General features: G+C 39.7%; 1 protein-coding gene across 1 annotated transcript in view; it reads right to left on the minus strand.

The window, feature by feature from the left end:
• LOC130868156 (leukocyte immunoglobulin-like receptor subfamily B member 1) overlaps positions 1-14,583 on the minus strand; it is a 63,209-nt gene that overhangs the window by 37,420 nt on the left and 11,206 nt on the right. Inside the window, exons 4-5 of the mRNA XM_057760411.1 lie at positions 10,421-10,708; positions 5,438-5,539 (exon numbers count right to left, since the gene is read on the minus strand). Of these exons, the coding sequence (XP_057616394.1) occupies positions 5,438-5,539; positions 10,421-10,708 (390 nt within the window). The remainder of the gene's footprint in view (positions 1-5,437; positions 5,540-10,420; positions 10,709-14,583) is intronic.

Below are 14,583 nucleotides of genomic sequence, written 5' to 3' on the forward strand. Positions count from 1 at the left end.
TAAACCTATCAGACTTACACCTGATTTCTCTATGGAAACCATGAAAGCCAGAAGGTCCTGGATAGCAGTACAGCAGAAACTAAGAGACCATGGAAGCAAGCCCAGACTACTATACCCAGCCAAGCTTTCGTTCACTATAAATGGAGAAAACAAAATTTTCCAGGATAAAAACAAATTTAAACAATACATAGCCACAAATTCAGCCTTACAGAAAGTAATAGAAGGAAAATCACAAACCAAGGAGTCCAACAATGCCCACAATAACTCAGACATCTAATGACCCTTCACCAGCACAACTTGAAGAAGGGAAACACACAAACTCTACTACCAAAAGAAAGAAAGAGACAAAGGAAAAATGACCGGAGTTAACAACCACTGGTCATTAATATCACTTAATATCAATGGACTCAACTCACCTATAAAGAGGCACAGGCTAAGAGGTTGGATACGAAAACAGGATCCAACATTCTGCTGCTTACAAGAAACACACCTCAACCACAAAGACAGACATCTACTCAGAGTAAAGGGCTGGGAAAAGGTTTATCAAGCAAATGGACCTAAGAAACAAGCAGGTGTGGCTATACTAATTTCTAAGAAAGTTGACTTCAAACTAAAATCAATCAAAAGAGATGGAGAGGGACATTTTTTACTCATAACAGGAACAATTGACCAGGATGAAGTCTCAATCCTGAATATATATGCCCCTAATATAAAAGCACCCACTTATGTTAAAGAAACGTTACTAAAACTCAAGGCAGTCATCAAACCACACACACACTAATAGTAGGAGATTTCAACACTCCTCTCTCACCAATGGACAGGTCAATCAGACAGAAACCTAACAGAGAAATAAGAGGATTAAGGGAGGTAATGAATCAAATGGACTTAACAGACATCTATAGAACATTCCACCCAAATAAGAAAGAATATACCTTCTTCTCTGCAGCTCATGGAACCTTCTCGAAAATAGACCACATACTCGGTAACAAAGCAAACTTACACAGCTACAAAAAAATATCGGTAACCACCTGTGTCTTATCAGATCACCATGGATTAAAGTTAGAATTCAACAACAATGCTATCCCCAGAAAGCCTATGAACTCATGGAAACTGGACAGTCAACTACTGAACCACACCTGGATCAAGGAAGAAATAAAGAAAGAAATTAAAGTCTTTCTTGAATTCAATGAAAATGAAGACTCAACATACTCAAACCTATGGGACACTATGAAAGCAGTGCTAAGAGGAAAGTTCATAGCATTAAGTGCCCACTTAAAGAAAACGGAGAAAGCACACATTGGAGACTTAATAGCCCACCTGAAAGCTTTAGAAAAAAAAGAAGCAGACTCACCTAGGAGAAGTAGAAGACTGGAAATAATCAAATTGAGGGCTGAAATCAACAAAATAGAAACACAGAAAACAATCCAAAGAATCAATGAAACAAAAAGCTGGTTCCTGGAGAAAATCAATAAGATTGATAAACCCCTATCCAAACTAATCAAACGGCGGAGAGAGAATACGCAAATTAACAAAATCAGAAATGAAAAGGGAGACATAACCACAGACACAGAGGAAATTCAGAGAATCATTAGATCTTACTACAAAAACCTGTATGCCACAAAATTGGAAAATGTAAAAGAAATGGACACTTTTTTAGATAAGTACCATATACCAAAGTTAAACCAGGACCAGGAGAACAATCTAAATAGACCTGTTAGTCGCGAAGAATTAGAAGTTAATATAAAAACCTCCCCACCAAAAAAAGCCCAGGTCCAGACGGCTTCAATGCAGAATTCTACCAGAACTTCCAAGAAGACTAATACCTATACTCCTTAATGTATTTCACAATATAGAAACAGAGAAGTTATTGCCAAATTCCTTTTATGAAGCTGCAGTTACTCTGATACCAAAACCACACAAAGACACAACCAAGAAAGAGAACTACAGGCCAATCTCACTCATGAACATCGACGCAAAAATACTCAATAAAATACTGGCAAACCGTATCCAAGAACACATTAGAAAAATTATCCATTATGATCAAGTAGGCTTCATCCCAGAGATGCAGGGCTGTTCAACATACGAAAATCTATCAATGTAATCCATCATATAAATAAACTGAAAGAAAAAAACCATATGATCATTTCATTAGATGCTGAAAAAGCATTTGACAAAATTCAACATCCCTTTATGATAAAGGTCTTAGAGAGATTAGGAATACAAGTGTCGTACCTAAGTATAATAAAAGCTATTTATAGCAAGCCGTCAGCTAACATCAAATTAAATGGAGAGAAACTCAAAGCTATTCCACTAAAATCAGGAACACGACAAGGTTGTCCACTCTCTCCATACCTATTTAATATAGTGCTTGAAATTCTAGCAATAGCAACAAGACAACTAAAGGGATCAAAGGGATTCAAATTGGAAAGGAAGAAGTTAAACTTTCATTATTTGCAGATGATATGATAGTGTACATAAGCGACACCAAAAACTCCAGCAAAAAACTCCTTCAGCTGATAAACACCTTTAGTAGCATTGCAGGATACAAGATCAATTCCAAAATATCAGTTGCCCTCCTATACACAAAGGATAAGGAAGCAGAGATGGAAATCAGAGAAGCATCACCCTTCACGATAGCCACAAATAGCATAAAATATCTTGGGGTAACTCTAACCAAGGAAGTGAAGGATCTATTTGACAAGAACTTTAAGTCTATGAAGAAAGAAATTGAGGAGGATACCAGAAAATGGAAGGATCTCCCTTGCTCTTGGATTGGGAGGATCAACATAGTAAAAATGGCAATTCTACCAAGGGCAATTTATAGATTCAATGCAATCCCCATTAAAATCCCATCAAAATTCTTCACAGATCTTGAGAGGACAATAATCAACTTTATATGGAGAAACAAAAAACCCAGGATATCCAAAACATTCTTATATAATAAAGGATCGTCTGGAGGCATTACCATCCCTGACTTCAAACTCTATTACAGAGCCTCAGTATTGAAAACAGCTTGGTATTGGCATAAAAACAGAGAAGTCGATCAATGGAACCGAGTAGAAGACCCTGATTTTAACCCACAAACATATGAACACCTAATTTTTGATAAAGGAGCTAAAAGTATTCAATGGAAAAAAGAGAGCATCTTCAACAAATGGTGCTGGCAGAACTGGTTGTAAACGTGTAGAAGAATGAAAATAGATCCATATCTATCACCATGCACAAAACTCAAGTCCAAATGGATTAAAGACCTCAATATTAGTCTGAACACACTGAACCTGATAGAAGAAAAAGTGGGAAGTACTCTACAACATATGGGTACAGGAGATCACTTCCTATGTTTATCCCCAGCAGCACAGACATTAAGGACAACATTGAATAAATGGGACCTTCTGTAAAGCAAAGGACACTGTCACTAAGACAAAAAGGCAACCCACTGACTGGGAGAAGATCTTCACCAACCCTGCAACAGACAAAGGTCTGATCTCCAAAATATATAAAGAACTCAAGAAACTAGACTTTAAAATGCTAATTAACCCAATAAAAAATGGGGCACTGAACTGAACAGAGAATTCTCAACAGAAGAAATTCAAATGGCCAAAAGACACTTAAGGTCATGCTCAACCTCCTTAGCGATAAGGGAAATGCAAATTAAAACAACTTTGAGATACCATCTTACACCTGTCAGAATGGCTAAAATCAAAAACACCAATGATAGCCTTTGCTGGAGAGGTTGTGGAGAAAGGGGCACACTCATTCATTGCTGGTGGGAATGCAAACTTGTGCAACCACTTTGGAAATCAGTGTGGCGATTTCTCAGGAAATTCGGGATCAACCTACCCCAAGATCCAGTAATACCACTATTGGGAATATACCCAAGAGATGCCCCATCAAATGACAAAAGTATTTGTTCAACTATGTTCATAGCAGCATTGTTTGTAATAGCCAAAACCTAGAAATAACCTAGATGCCCTTCAATGGAGGAATGGATGAAGAAAGTGTGGAATATATACATATTAGAGTACTACTCAGCGGTAAAAAACAATGACTTCTCGAATTTTGCGTGCAAATGGATGGAAATAGAAAACACTATCCTGAGTGAGGTATCCAGATCCAAAAAGAGGAACATGGGATGTACTCACTCATAATCGGTTTCTAGCCATAAATAAAGGACATTGAGCATATAATGTGTGATCCTAGAGAAGCTAAATAACAAAGTGAACCCAAAGAAAATCGTATAGTCATCCGCCTGGAGAGGGGAAGTAGACAAGATTGCAGGGCAAAAACTGGGAACTTGCGGGTGAGGTGGCATGGGGCAAAGGGGAAATGGGATGAGAAACATGAGAAGGGGAGGATGGGAGGAGCTCGGGGGATTGGGATGGTTGGGATATAGGAAGGGTGGATACGGGAGCAGTGAAGTATATATCCTAACTAAGGGAGCCATCTTAGGGTCGGCAAGAGACTTGACTCTAGAGGGGTTCGCAGGTGTCCAGGGAGATGTCCCCAGGTGGTACCTTGGGCAACTGAGGAGAGGGAACCTGAAATGACCCTATCCTATACTGATGAATGTCTTACATATCACCTTAGAACCTTCATCTGGTGATGGATCGAGGTAGAGACAGAGACTCAATTTGGAGCAATGGTCTGAGCTCTTAAGGTCCAAATGAGGAGCAGAAGGAGGGAGAACATGAGCAAGGAAATCAGGACCACGAGGGATGCACCCACCCACTGTGACAGTGGATCTAATTTATTGGGAGCCCACCAAGGCCAGCTGGTCTGGGACTGAATAAGCATGGGTTGAAACTGGACTCGCTGAGCATGGCGGACAATGAAGGCTGATGAGAAGCCAAGGACAATGGCACTAGGTTTCGATCCTAATACATGAACTGGCTTTGTGGGAGCTTAGCCTGTTTAGACGCTCACCTCCTGGACGTAGATAGAAGACCTTCGTCTTCCCACAGGGCAGAGAATTTGGACTGCTCTTCCGTATTGAAAGGGAGGGGGAATGGTGTGAGGGGTGGAGAAGAGGAGTGGGGATAGGGGGAGGGGAGTGGGGGGAGGGGGCAATATTTGGGAGGAGGGGAGGGAAATGGGAAACGGGGAGCAGGTGGAAATATTAATTAAAAAAGAATAAAAAAATGAAATAAAAAAATAAATAAAAAAAAAGAAATGAGGGATGGGCACTACACAGATATGCCCCACAGGAAACAGAAAAGAAAAACTGGCATCTGACACTTGGGCCAGCTCTCCTACAAACACCACACAAAGAATTCTGAAATTCCAGTCATATCACAAGATTTATGCCACATCTCCAGACATTGAATACTCAGCAGAGAGATCATAACTCCTCTTAGACTCTTTATTGCCAGCATTTTGACGAGATGTAGGAAGGTGTAGCTAGGCTTTCAGGTTAGTACTGTCTGAAGACCTCATGGGCTCTCTCCGCTGCTCCAAGCATCCAGCAATAGAACCCCGAGACATAACAGGATGATGATAGCCAGGATGAGCCGGATGTAATTCTCTAATCTGTAATTTGACTCTGTGGAGAAAAAATATTTAAAATTTTTGTGTTAATTTTATCAATTTATTTGTAGATGTTTTTTTTCTCTAATGACCACTACATTTGGTCTTAGAATACATCTCTACATGAGTTATAGAAAGCCCACTTCTGCCAAATTCATAGACAACTAAGGGGGCTTTTTGGTTGGATGATCTTGAGGCAGTTAGATTACAAAACCCAGCTACTGCAATTTCTACAATGTCAGAATTAGGCAAGGATCATATTTCTTTGGAGCAAATCACTAAAAGAGATGCATGTTGAACCTGTACCAAAATCATTACAGTCTATCTAAAGAGGATTGGTGCTGTGTAGCATTGAACGGAGCCTGCTTGTTTGTTGGGGTATTACTAGGATACTGTTACCATGGCTTTTTGGTTCTGGCATATTCATTAGAATCTGTGATTATAGCTCTTGTCATTAACTACTTAGGACACAGATTGTATTTACAAAGTGAAAATTCATACTTGCATTATAGTTCTTAGAGAACACATCTGTGCCCCTAGTCTCCATACCCAAATGTCACCCCCACTGAAACTCTGAAATATACCAACTCACTGGATGAGCTAAGTATACAGAACTGAATCTTATCCATCATGGAGGCTGGATCTGCTCTCTCCCTATATAACCCTACAAGTCCTGATTAAAATTTCTCTTGTTCTCTTCAGCAAATATCTTTATACCTTCTCCACTACTGTGATGGCTATTCATATGCAGCAATGTGCTCATAAAATGTGATATAAGACAAAGATTCAAGTCTTCCAGAATGAGTAAATTAGCATAGGCACTCTCAAATTCTCTATCACTATTAGCTAGCGAGGGGTGTGTGTTTCTGTGTTTGCAAGTGTGCACACTCTATGGTAAGTTACACAGTCAGGAACTGGGTAGAATACTACATATCATGATGTGTAATGATGTCTCTTCTACAAAAGGACAACCTGCATATGCCCTAATTTCACATAATTAATAGATAACCTTCAGATTCCAGAATACAGATGAAATGATTCCAGACAGGACAGTGGTGCGCTGTGCAACACTTAACACACAACTGAAACACAGTGGAATTGCTGCATCCCACTTGAATGACATATCTTGAGACCTCTCTGAGTGAAGATATAAAGGGCTACTGAAAGGCATGAGAATCTCAAGCGCTGAAGATACAATAGAAGAAATAGACTCTTTAGTCAAAGGAAACATTAAATCTAAAAAAAGCTTGTCCCAAATATCCAGGAAATATGGGACACCATGAAAAGACCGAACCTAAGACTAATAGGTATAGAAGAAGGAAAAGGAGTTCAACTCAAAAGCACAGAAAATATATTTAATAAAGTCATAGAAGAAAACTTTCCCAACCTAAAGAAAGATATGTCTATGAAGATACAAGTAATAAGCTGGGGTAGCGATCCTAATATCTAACAAAATAGACTTCAACCTAAAGTCAATCAAAAGAGAGAAAGAAGGACATTTCATATTAGTCACAGGAAAAATCCATCAGGAGGAAATCTCAATACTGAACATCTATGCCCCCAAATACAAGGGCACCCTCATATGTCAAAGAAACACTTGTAAAGCTTAAATTATACATTAAACCACACACACACTAATAGTGGGATACTTCAACACTCCACTCTCACCACTGGACAGGTCAGTCAGATAAAAAAATGAGTAGAGAAATAAGGGAACTAACAGGTATTATGACTCAAATGGACTTAACAGACATCTGTAGAATATTCCATCCAAACAGAAAAGAATATACCTTCTTCTCAGCACCTCATTGACTTTATCAAAAACCAACCACATACTCGGTAACAAAACAAACCTCAACAAATACAAAAAAATTGGAATAACCCCATGGCTTAAAACTAGAATTTAACAGCAACACTAATTTCAGAAAACCTAAAAACACATGGAAATTAAACAATGCTCACCTGAATCAACAATGAGTCAAGGAAGAAATAAAGGAAGAAATTAAGACTTCCTGAAATTCAATGAAAATGACCACACAACAAACCCAAATTTATGGGGCACAATGAAAGCAGTGTTAGGAGGAAACTTCACAGCACTAAACGCCTACATAAAGAAGCTGGAAAAAATCCCACACTAGTAAATTAACAGAACATTTGAAAACTTTAGAACAAAAGAAGCAAACTTGCCCAAGAGAACTAGACAGCAGGGAATAAACAAATTGAAAGCTGTAATCAACAAAATGGAAACATAGAAAACAATACAAAGGATCAATGAGACAGAGTTGGTTTTTCAAAAAATATCAAAAAGAAAATAGACAAACCTTTATTCAAACTGACCAAAAGGCAGAGACAGAATATTCAATTTAACAAAATCAGAAATGAAAGGGGGGACATAACAACAGACATGGAGAAAATTCAGAGAATTATCGAATCCAAAGAACCTTCATCCACCATGATCAAGTCAACTGTATCCCAGAGATGCAGGGATGGTTCAACATATAAAAATCTGTCAATGTAATACACCATATAAACAAACTGAAAAATACCCACAGCCTCATGTACATGCACCACATACCACTCACATTTGAAAAAAAAAAGAAGAGAAACATAAAAGGTGGTTGAATGATGAGCCATGTAAGAACTGACAGCAAAGAAGATCCCTACAAGGATAGATGTGAGGGGGATGAATAGATGCTTTCCAATTTGTGGCTCTGTTGAGATGTATGCTAAGTGTCTACAAAAGATAAATCTCAAAAATCCCATTGTATATATAATTCTAAATATCACAGAGAATTTCTTGGCTGCAGCAGTAAAATTAAACTTCATCAGCAAATACTACACAAAGTAGATGTCTAAGAATGTGCAGACCCCAACAAGACCACTGTACACCACCTGCTCACACAGAAACTCATCATGCATCATTCCCTTCTCTATCCTACATGTAATTTCTTCCTCCTGCCTCAACATGCCCATTTTTCCATCTTTAACCCATGCTCACTTGATATTTTCTATCCCAAGATTCTATCTCAAGTATGTTCCCAAGTTGAACTTCCATGGCCCTACCCACTTTATTCCCCGTACCTGAAACATGTTCAGTCTCTTAAAACCCCAAGACATCCCAAATGACCAGGAGTTCTAAGATATAAAGAAATAAGTCCGCTCTATCAATAAATGTGAGCTTTCTTCTGTTAATGGTTCCTACATTCTGCCAGACTTTGCTGATTCCCCATGGGAGCCCTTACCAGTTGGAAAGATTAGATGGGGTGGGATGGGAGGAAAATAAGGAGTAGGAGGAGGAGTGGGAAGGAGAACTGTGGTTGGAATATAAAGTGAAATTTTTTAATAATTAATTTTCAAAAAAGAAAAGCAAAATTAACATTCAAAAAAATGTTTCCTCCATTCGCCACTGGACTGATGACTGTTCAGAGGTGGCACCATGATGACCAAAGGGTGGTGGGACAGTAAGTGTAGTATTCACTCCTTGTAGTAGGAGGAGGCTTGTTTGTTTCCAGGTGCACAGACCATGAAGTAGTCCCACAGAAACTGTATTATTTGCAATACTATTTGGGCAATAGCTTAAACATTTTTCTGGCTTACTCTTATATCTTAAATTAACCCATTTCTATTAATCTGTATATTGCCACAAGGTCGTGGTCTACTGGCAAGGTTTCAGTGGGCTTCAGCGCAGGCGTTTGACCCCGGTGGAGGCTACATGGCTTTTTGCAACTCCACCTTCCTTTACGTCAGCATTCAGTTTAGTTCCCCTCTCCCACTGTAGTTCTACTCTGCACTATCATAGTCCAAGGCAGCTTCTTTATTCATTAACCAATAAAAGCAACACATTAACCAATAAAAGCAACACATATACAGAAGAATTTCCCACACCAGTTCCTCATCAAAGTAACTTCCTTATGCAAGAGATGAAAACCAAAAAAATTACATTACATATACCATAGCAAATATAACAAACCAAAATGCAGAGTTGTGGAGCACAGTCACAATAGATACATCTGCAAAACAACTCATGCATTGTGAAAGAGGGGGAGGAAAGATTGTAGGAACCAAAGGACCAGGGAGTTTGTTGTGAGATTGTTTCTCCTACTAATTCCAGAAGCAATAGCATAAAGTTTCACCAACATGGCAACCTCAACATGAGCTGGACAAGGACAACAAGATAAACATGCAATAGTGGATGGAGAAAGCCCATGAGGCCTCACTCTACAAAAACGACTATAAAGAACTAGGGATTCTGAGAGTGGGGGAATAGTCTTCCCCAGGGAAGAAAACATGAATTGGTTATTCAATACGAATGCTCAGCTCTACAAACATACATATAATCATATTATACAGACTAAGCAGGTTATGCCAAACATATATTCATGCATATACACTGATGTGTGTATGATTGATATAAAAATAAGCCACGGATTTGAAAGAGAACAAGGAAGGGTACATGGGAGGGTTTAAGGTAGAAGAAAAGGAGGGGAGAAAATGATGTATTATAACCAAAAAGGCAAAAGAAAAAACAAGATGAACTCTTGAAATCTAAAAAACTGTCATCAATCGAGAAACTAGCAGATACTCTTTCAATTTTTCTGTCACCATCGGCTAGTAATGTACTTGTCACACATATAACTCAGAAAGGAACATTCTGAAAGATCATTCTCATAATGGATAGGTGAGGACGTCTATTCCCCAGATGAATATGTCCCCAAAATAATAGAATTGACATATAATGCTCAGAGCCCATAACACGAATAGAGCAACCTTGGTCAGAAGAGCAGTGCAGTGTGCAGCATGTGGCACACAGGGGACATAAAGTGGAATTGCTATATCCCACATGGAATCCCTTGAGACCTCCTGTCCAAGATAAGAAACAAGAACCAGACATACTTACCTGGGATTGAAAACTCAAGCGGATCACTAGGCAGTGACCACAAGTAGGAACTGTGTTTGTGAGAGCCAAAGCATCTGTAGGTCCTCTTGTTCCCAGGGCTCACAGGGGAGATGAGAAATGTGCTGTGGTCCTGACGTGAGCAGCTCTGAGGAAAGGAGGCACTTCCACCTCTGCAGAGGATGAAGATGCCAAAGGAAGGATGTGTGTGACAGAGGAGAGTCACATTTCTTTCTGAGATTTCCTGAGGTCCTACATCAGCAACAAGGAATGGCTTCTCATTGTAAATGCCTGGAAGTGGAAAGATTCTATTAGCTGGTCTTTGTGACATGGTCGTTTAATCTTAACACTCAGGAAACACAGGCAGGTAGATCTTTGTGAGTTTAAAAACAACCTGCTTGTCCCCAGCTAAGGCTCCTAGCAATAGTGGAAAAGGTGCCTAAACTGGCCATCTACTGTAATCAGATTGGTGACTACCCTAATTGTCATCAGAGAGCCTTCACCCAGTAACTGATAGAAGCAGATGCAGAGATACACAGCTTAGCACTGTTCCCAGCTCTGGAAGTCTTCCTGAAGAAAGAGGGGAGGTATTGTATGAGCCAGGGGGTCAGGGTCATGATGGGGGAACCCACAGAGATAGCTGACCTGAGTTTGTGGGAGTCCATGGACTCTGGATCAGCAGTTAGGGAGCCTGCATGGGAGCAGCCTAGACACTCTGCATGTTGTGTAGTTTGGTCTGTTTGTAGGGCTCCTAGCAGTGATATCAGGACCTGTCCCTGGCACTTAGCTGGCTTTTGGGAACCTGTTCATATGCTAGATTACTTTGCCCAGGCTTGATACAGGGAAAAGAGCTCTGTCCTACCTCAACTTGATGTGCTAGGCTTTGTTCAAGTCCATGGGAGGTCTGCCACTTTCTGAATGGAAACAGGAGAAAGGTGGATGGCTAGGGGGTAGATGGGAGTTGGGGAGATTAAGGGCATGAACTATTAATTAAATAAAATAAGTTTTAAAAATAAAGGGGGCTGGGGGTCCTGGGAATCCAGTAGGGAGTGCTCCTGTCACTGGGGCTTCTTTGTATCCTCCCATCCTGCCTCCCAAGCCAGCCTTTTAATCTACAAGGTCCTTGGAACAGCCTAGGCACCCTCCAATTGCCTGGGCTTTTGTGGCCATTCAGCGGGGTGTGTTCCAGGCTGCTGGCTTTCTTTACCATATTCCACCCTGTCCCCAAGCACTCCTTTTCATCTGCAAGGTCCTTGGATCCCCCAACTCAGCCTGCTATAGGGCTGAGGGGTCCAGGAAGCCAGCAGGGAGTGCTCCTGCCACTGGGGCTTCTTTATATCTTCCCATCCTGCCTCCCAAGTCTGCCTTTTTTGTCTGCAAAGTCCTTGGAGCCCAGCAAAAGTCCCTGCACCAATGTTGAGCAGATCCATAGAGGAAGAGATGAGCAGGTGCCAATACAAGAATTCCTTTGACATCCTGAAAAGCAACATGATAACACCAGAATCCAGTGAACATGCAACAAGAAGATTTGAACATTCTAACGCAGAAGTAAAAGAAATCTTAAACGTAACCTTATGAAAATAATAGAGACCTTTAAACAGGAAGTGAAAAATTCCCTTAAAGAAATAGAAGAGGTGCCTTTGTTTCACTGGCCTGCCTGCACCAAGCAAGGTAGGCACTTTGTTTATGAACTACCCAACCAGAACGGAGATCTGAGCTCGGTACCAGGAGAGCCATCATTGGGGAGAGACATCACTGGAGCACCAGGAGAACCATCACTGGGGAGTACCATCACTGGGAAGGTACAACAGTAGGCAAGGAGACCTGATCTTGTAAAAGAAGATCCATAGGAGAGCATTCGGAGAAAGAGATGGGCAGGCACCAATGCAAGAATTCACCCAACAATCTGAAAAATAATATGAAACCACCAGAACCCAGCGACCTCACAACAGGAGGACACGAACACCTTAATCATGAAGAAGTAGAAAAAATTGACTTTATGAAAGTGATTGATGCCCTTAAACAGCATGTAAAAAATGCCCTTATAGAAATAGATGAGAAGTATAACAGAAAGTTTGAAGAATTGAGTAAATCAGTGAATGATACCCTAGGAAACCAAAGAAAAGCAATCAAACAGATAATGGAAACAGTTCAAGTCTTGAAAACTGAAATGGAAGCAAAGAAGAAAACACAAACAGAAGGCTGGCTGGACATGGAAAATCTAGGTAAACGAATAGAGGCTACAGAAACAAGCATAACCAAGAGAATACAAGAGATAGAAGAAAGAATCTCAGATTCTGAAGATACCATAGAGAAAATAAACACGCTGATCAAAGAAAACAGCAAGGCCAACAAACTCTCATCACAAAACATTCAGGAAATATGGGACACAATAAAAAGACCAAACCTAAGAATAATAGGAGTAGAAGAAGGGGAAGAAGTGCAGCTCAACAGTCTAGAAAATATATTTAATAAAATTATAGAAGAAAACTTTCCCAACCTAAAGAAAGATATACCTATGAAGGTTCAAGAAGCATACAGAACACCGAATAGGCTGGATCCAAAAAAAAACATCCCCTCGCCATATAATAATCAAAACACAAAACATACAGAATAAAGAAAGAATATTAAGAGCTGCAAAGGAAAAAGGTCAAGTTACCTATAAAGGTAAACCTATCAGACTTACACCTGATTTTTCTATGGAAACCATGAAAGCCAGAAGGTCCTGGATAGATATACTGCAGAAACTACGAGACCATGGATGCAAGCCCAGACTACTATACCCAGCCAAGCTTTCGTTCACTATAAATGGAGAAAACAAAGTTTTCCAGGATAAAAACAAATTTAAACAATACGTAGTCACAAATCCAGCCCTTCAGAAAGTAATTGAAGGAAAATCACAAACCAAGGAGTCCAACAATGCCCACAATAACTCAGACATCTAAAGACCCTTCACCAGCACAACTTGAAGAAGGGAAACACACAAACTCTACTACCAAAGAAAAGAAAGAAAGAAAGGAAAAATGACCGGAGTTAACAACCACTGGTCATTAATATCACTTAATATCAATGGACTCAACTCACCTATAAAGAGGCACAGGCTAAGAGATTGGATACGAAAACAGGATCCAACATTCTGCTGCTTACAAGAAACACACCTCAACCACAAAGACAGACATCTACTCAGAGTAAAGGGCTGGGAAAAGGTTTATCAAGCAAACGGACCTAAGAAACAAGCAGGTGTGGCCATACTAATTTCTAAGAAAGTTGACTTCAAACTAAAATCAATCAAAAGAGATGGAGATGGACATTTTTTACTCATAACAGGAACAATTCACCAGGATGAAATCTCAATCCTGAATATATATGCCCCTAATATAAAAGCACCCACTTATGTTAAAGAAACGTTACTAAAACTCAAGGCAGTCATCAAACCACACACACTAATAGTAGGAGATTTCAACACTCCTCTCTCACCAATGGACAGGTCAATCAAACAGAAACCTAACAGAGAAATAAGAGGATTAAGGGAGGTAATGAATCAAATGGACTTAACAGACATCTATAGAACATTCCACCCAAATAGGAAAGAATATACCTTCTTCTCTGCAGCTCATGGAACCTTCTCGAAAATAGACCACATACTCGGTAACAAAGCAAACTTACACAGCTACAAAAAAATATCGGTAACCACCTGTGTCTTATCAGATCACCATGGATTAAAGTTAGAATTCAACAACAATGCTATCCCCAGAAAGCCTATGAACTCATGGAAACTGGACAGTCAACTACTGAACCTCACCTGGATCAAGGAAGAAATAAAGAAAGAAATTAAAGTCTTTCTTGAATTCAATGAAAACGAAGACTCAACATACTCAAACCTATGGGACACTATGAAAGCAGTGCTAAGAGGAAAATTCATAGCATTAAGTGCCCACTTAAAGAAAACGGAGAAAGCACACATTGGAGACTTAATAGCCCACCTGAAAGCTTTAGAAAAAAAAGAAGCAGACTCACCTAGGAGAAGTAGAAGACTGGAAATAATCAAATTGAGGGCTGAAATCAACAAAATAGAAACACAGAAAACAATCCAAAGAATCAATGAAACAAAAAGCTGGTTCATGGAGAAAATCAATAAGATTGATAAACCCCTATCCAAACTAATC

The sequence above is a fragment of the Chionomys nivalis genome, chromosome 2 (assembly GCF_950005125.1).
Source record: "Chionomys nivalis chromosome 2, mChiNiv1.1, whole genome shotgun sequence".
Classification (NCBI taxonomy): Eukaryota; Metazoa; Chordata; class Mammalia; order Rodentia; family Cricetidae; genus Chionomys; species Chionomys nivalis.